The 5,235-nt window shown below is 27.0% G+C and overlaps 1 protein-coding gene across 1 annotated transcript in view; it reads right to left on the bottom strand.

Annotated features, from left to right (window-relative positions):
- The window catches only part of LOC106689191 (spire type actin nucleation factor), a gene marked incomplete at its 3' end in the record, with an annotated part of 233,316 nt that overhangs the window by 157,953 nt on the left and 70,128 nt on the right, over positions 1 to 5,235 (bottom strand). Inside the window, 1 exon segment of the mRNA XM_067051884.1 lies at positions 525 to 545. Coding sequence (XP_066907985.1) covers positions 525 to 545 — 21 coding nt within the window.

Below are 5,235 nucleotides of genomic sequence, written 5' to 3'. Positions count from 1 at the left end.
TAGGTTTTTTAAATAATAATTTTGGAAAAAATCTAACTAAAAATGACTCAAATTTCTGGGTTTTTTTTAGAGTAGCGAGAAAAATAATTTTAAAAAATATATAATTTCATAGTAAGACAAAAAATGTAGATATATGTACTGAGAATCACTATTTAAAGAAGGCTATTATCATCACAAATTAAAAGTCATCCAAGCATTACATTATAATATAAAAGGCATTCTAAAAATAAAGCCTGTATTCGTAATTACATGCACCATGCATAATATCGTATTCAATTATCGTTTGTTCAATTTAAAAAGTGGCTTTAAATTCATTTAAATAATTGATAATTTTATATATTTATGGAATTCGCAAACTAAAATCGTTATTCTCATACAAGACAAATTATTTAAAAAATGAAATAGAGGTAAAACAAAACGAAGAGAAAAGATAAATCATATTTTAATTAAGTAAAGAGAGAATCTAATGAATTAGTCATGCCAACAATATATGTTATTTTTAATCCAATAGAAAGAATACTTACTTATTCTTTCGTGATTGGGTGCTAAAACAAAAAATAAAATAAAATAATAATTATAATAATTTAGACAACTATAATTGTTTAAAAAAGCTACAACGATAATCAGTCAAATTCTTAGACTAATCATTAAAAGATTTTCTCTTACTTTTGATAGAATTAAAGTAACGTTATTTATTTACTTTGACGCGCTTCAATCATTACTCCAAATAGGGAAAAGAAAGAGCATCTATTCGAAATAGAATAATTTTATAAGAATAAAAAACCATTTTTAAAAAATCATTATCATACAGACTTAAAAATGATACTTCAAATTAAATACAGAATTAATTTAAGATTTGGTGAAACTGAACAATCAGTATAAAAATTAAATTAAATTAAAAACAATTTAATAGCTCTTGATAATTTAAAAAGAAATACAAAATATAAAATTAATTAGTAAAAACTATGAACTTCTATTAACATTCTATCGTTTTTAAATTCATAAAAACTTCATGCATTTTTTACGAGATAGCAAATATAATTAAATAAGTTCTTGTGTTCTTCTAGATTGACAAAATAACTGAGTTAGATTCGTAAAACAATTCAATTTCGTATGTTTTAAAACTCTGATGAAGATATTTTTTGCTTTAATAATATAAAAAGCTTACTCGTACTTAATTGATGAAAAGGCCTGATTGGTTCATGTTGGAATGCCAGGTATTAATTGGAGAGTTGTATACCGGTTTCAGTGAATTGACCGAGTTTCAGTTTTCGGTATAAAATACCTCAATCGATCATATTGTAAAGCCTAGTTTTCAATTATTTTTTGAAGTTTTAAATGAGACGAATCGGAATGACAGAATGGGGCATTTCAAAACTTGAAAATAAAAAAAATTATTGAATGGTTGTCAAGGAAACGCTCAACAGGGTTAATAAACTGAGTTACAACATAGTTTTTAGGAGAATATTATTAGACTTTTTAATTGCTACTCAGATGACGTAATTTCGGCATATCCTTAACCTGAAGTATATTGACAATGTTATTGAACTCGAGGCACTGAATGTGAATATTGAAATGACTTGGTATGATGTCAGAATACTGCTGAAGTTGTTATCTTTCTTGAAATTGAGAATAAAAAAATATTTTAATTCTGGGTTACAGAAAGAAGAGAACAGCTTAGAGAATATATTTTAAACTAATAATTTTTTTATATTTTAGTAATGGGTTCAACACAGAAATAAATTACTATTAAGATGGCTGTGCCAAATTTCATTTGAGATAAACATTATTCACCCCTTAGATGAGGAATAGACTGAACTTAAACTTCCATGAATCCCATTGATTTCATGAAAACCCATCCATGAATATAAAACCAGATCGACAACTTTAAGAGAAATATTTGTATGAATATTGCCTTTTTAACTACCACTTATATATTATTTATTACCTTGAAATATAAACTTGACCCGAAATATATTTAACCTATTTTAATATCTATGATACTAAACACGCGGCACTGCATGCGAAATGGAGTCACGTAATTCTCTTTCTCGAAATTGAGTTAAATGTAGCCTTCGCATTCTGGAAGTATAAAAATATACTATTTCAAGGCCAGAAAACAAGTCATAAAACATATATTAAACTTAAATAATTAAAAGTGTTGGTCCAATATAGGAATATATTACTACGTATAAGACTATTTTTTTTTTTATTTTAATAATTAGCCGAGGAATAACCTGCAGCTATGAATTAAATTAACAAATCATTGGATAAATACTTTTTTCTTTTCAAAATACCATAAGTATTTAGTGGCTCATAAAGTCACAAATGTTTAAGTTAAAAATTCAAACCAGTTAATTATCGAATGAGGAACAATCAGATGTTTTATAAAACAGACACTTTATTAAATATATATATTTGAAAAAAATTAACAGTTAGAACAACAAACAACAAAAAAATTAAAACTTAGAACTCAGAACACATTTCATCGAAAACCGTAACATATATTATTTACCTACAAATTAAAAATCAATCAGATAAAAAATTATTAAAAATAAAGATTTTTTTTTCACACCCATCACACTCAACGTTTTGGCCAAGTGATCAGTGTCAGCTATCTTCAAGGCTACAGTATAGTAGCAGATTATAACTGGACATAATGATTATTAATTTTCTTCATTTATCTTTATTTTTTAAATTTCTAAACCCATAACTTATATTTCTTAAATTTTATATTTCCTCCGTTTGTGGCATAATTTTTTATCTGATTGATTTTTAATTTGTAGGTAAATAATATATGTTACGGTTTTCGATGAAATGTGTTCTGAGTTCTAAGTTTTAATTTTTTTGTTGTTTGTTGTTCTAACTGTTAATTTTTTTCAAATATATATATTTAATAAAGAGTCTGTTTTATAAAACATCTGATTGTTCCTCATGCGATAATTAACTGGTTTGAATTTTTAACTTAAACATTTGTGGCTCATAAGTATTTTGAATAGAAAAAAGTACTTATCCAATGATTTGTTAATTTAATTCATAGCTGCAGGTTATTCCTCGGCTAATTATTAAAATAAAAATAAAATAGTCTTCTACGTAGTAATATACTCCTATATTGGACCAACACTTTTAATTATTTAAGTTTAATATATGTTTTATGACTTGTTTTCTGGCCTTGAAATAGTATATTTTTATACTTCCAGAATGCGAAGGCTACATTTAACTCAATTTCGAGAAAGAGAATTACGTGACTCCATTTCGCATGCAGTGCCGCGTGTTTAGTATCATAGATATTAAAATAGGTTAAATATATTTCGGGTCAAGTTTATATTTCAAGGTAATAAATAATATATAAGTGGTAGTTAAAAAGGCAATATTCATACAAATATTTCTCTTAAAGTTGTCGATCTGGTTTTAAATTCATGGATGGGCATAAGTTTAAGTTCAGTCTATTCCTCATCTAAGGGGTGAATATTTTTTATCTCAAATGAAATTTAGTACAGCCATCTTAATAGTAATTTATTTCTGAGTTGAACCCATTACTAAAATATATTTAGTAGTTTAAAATATATTCTCTAAGCTGTTCTCTTCTTTCTGTAACCCAGAATTAAAATATTTTTTTAGAATATACGTCATTCCTAACAATACTACATGTTTTGCACACTTTTCATCGAAAACCGTAGCATATGATATTATTCACCTACAAATTAAAAATCAGTCGGGTAAAAATATTATTTAAAATAACGAGTTTTTTTTCCACACCCATCACAATCAACGTTTTGGCCAAGTGATGTCAGTTATCTTCAAGGCTACAGCATTGACAGGAAACAGATATACTTGTTCTTATTCTTTTTTATTTTTTTTCTTTTTTTTTTTTTTTTTAATTTCATGATCTCGTAATTTATATTTATTAAATTTTATATTTCCCCCGTTTGTAGCATTTTTTATTCCGAATAAATTGACCTACGCGAAGGGTATGGATAAATCAACAGTTATTAAGAATTATCTAGATTAAAAAATGTTCTCAAAATATACACCATTGCTACCACATGTTTTGCTTTATAAGTTTCGGTTTCCTTAATAAATAAATCATAGGAGAATGATATTGGTAAAATTTTTGTTTACACCATCCAGTAGATCTCGAAAACGTTTTCAAAACCGGTCAACCTCCTTCACCTCACTTAGCTTAGTTAACGGATAAGATGGTGGGAATTTTTATCTTTATTAATTGGACGATAAAAAAATCCTTGTATGGATAAAGTTTTACGAATCCCTCCTGATTAGAACCAGTTAAGACTTAGTCTCTGACCAGGTTTCAATAATTCCGTTTCGCAGGTAGTGTCTCCTTCCAGAGGTTAGAGTCCTGTTCTGATTAACGCCGGTGCCCTAACGAGAGGACTTTACAAATGCCACTTTCCTCAAACTGTGAACTTGTTAATCCATCTTACTTAGTGTAGATAAAAGCTAACTATATAGTTTCTTTCCACATTCCTATAGCTCCGTGTTCGTAATATTTTTTTAGAAAAGAGAAATTTTGTTATCAAACAAATTAGCTCTTCGGCTATTTGATATATATCACAACAAATCTTGATAAATGATTCTTTTCTCAATACATAATCTCTACATTTCTTGATACGAACGTTTTGGCCGGAATGAAGCGTATAAATCCAAATATGTTTTATTAAAAGTTTTGGTACAAGATTACTAAGAGCTAAAATGATTTCTTTCGAAAATAGTTAAATCCTATCATCTTATTTACCTGTTTTTGGAAGAAGTTTTTTTACCTCATATTATTTAAGCACCCAAACTGTAAATTATAAAAAAGAAACATTTTCTCAGAACGATTCAGTCAAAATATACATTAGCTAGTCTCCCGAGAATTCTGACAAACCAATATTATGAATAAATCTTGGTAAATGATGATAGATTGAAGAAGCGTGCACTTCGTAAAGCAGAAATAACAAGGGAATTTAACTCAACATCTCTACATAGTCGTTCACGTGAATTACTAACCTTAATCATTCATTATAACATAATAATGTAAGGTGTTAATAATTTTTTTTATTTCATATCCACCATCTTCGTACTGGCTTAGACTCTTCTTTTATATGTAAGTAAAAACAGTAATTTAATAGTATGTTCACAATATAACAAAAAATAAGAAAAAGAAAATATATTTTTTAAGCAGCAGGCAAGGTCTTAAGTAATCTTTTATTTATTTTATTTTACACCAGTTCG

The sequence above is a fragment of the Halyomorpha halys genome, unplaced genomic scaffold (assembly GCF_000696795.3).
Source record: "Halyomorpha halys isolate HHAL.00 unplaced genomic scaffold, Hhal_1.1 Scaffold1295.1, whole genome shotgun sequence".
NCBI lineage: Eukaryota > Metazoa > Arthropoda > Insecta > Hemiptera > Pentatomidae > Halyomorpha > Halyomorpha halys.
Note: the sequence above shows the minus strand (reverse complement) of the source record. Positions and strands in the feature narration are given on the sequence as shown.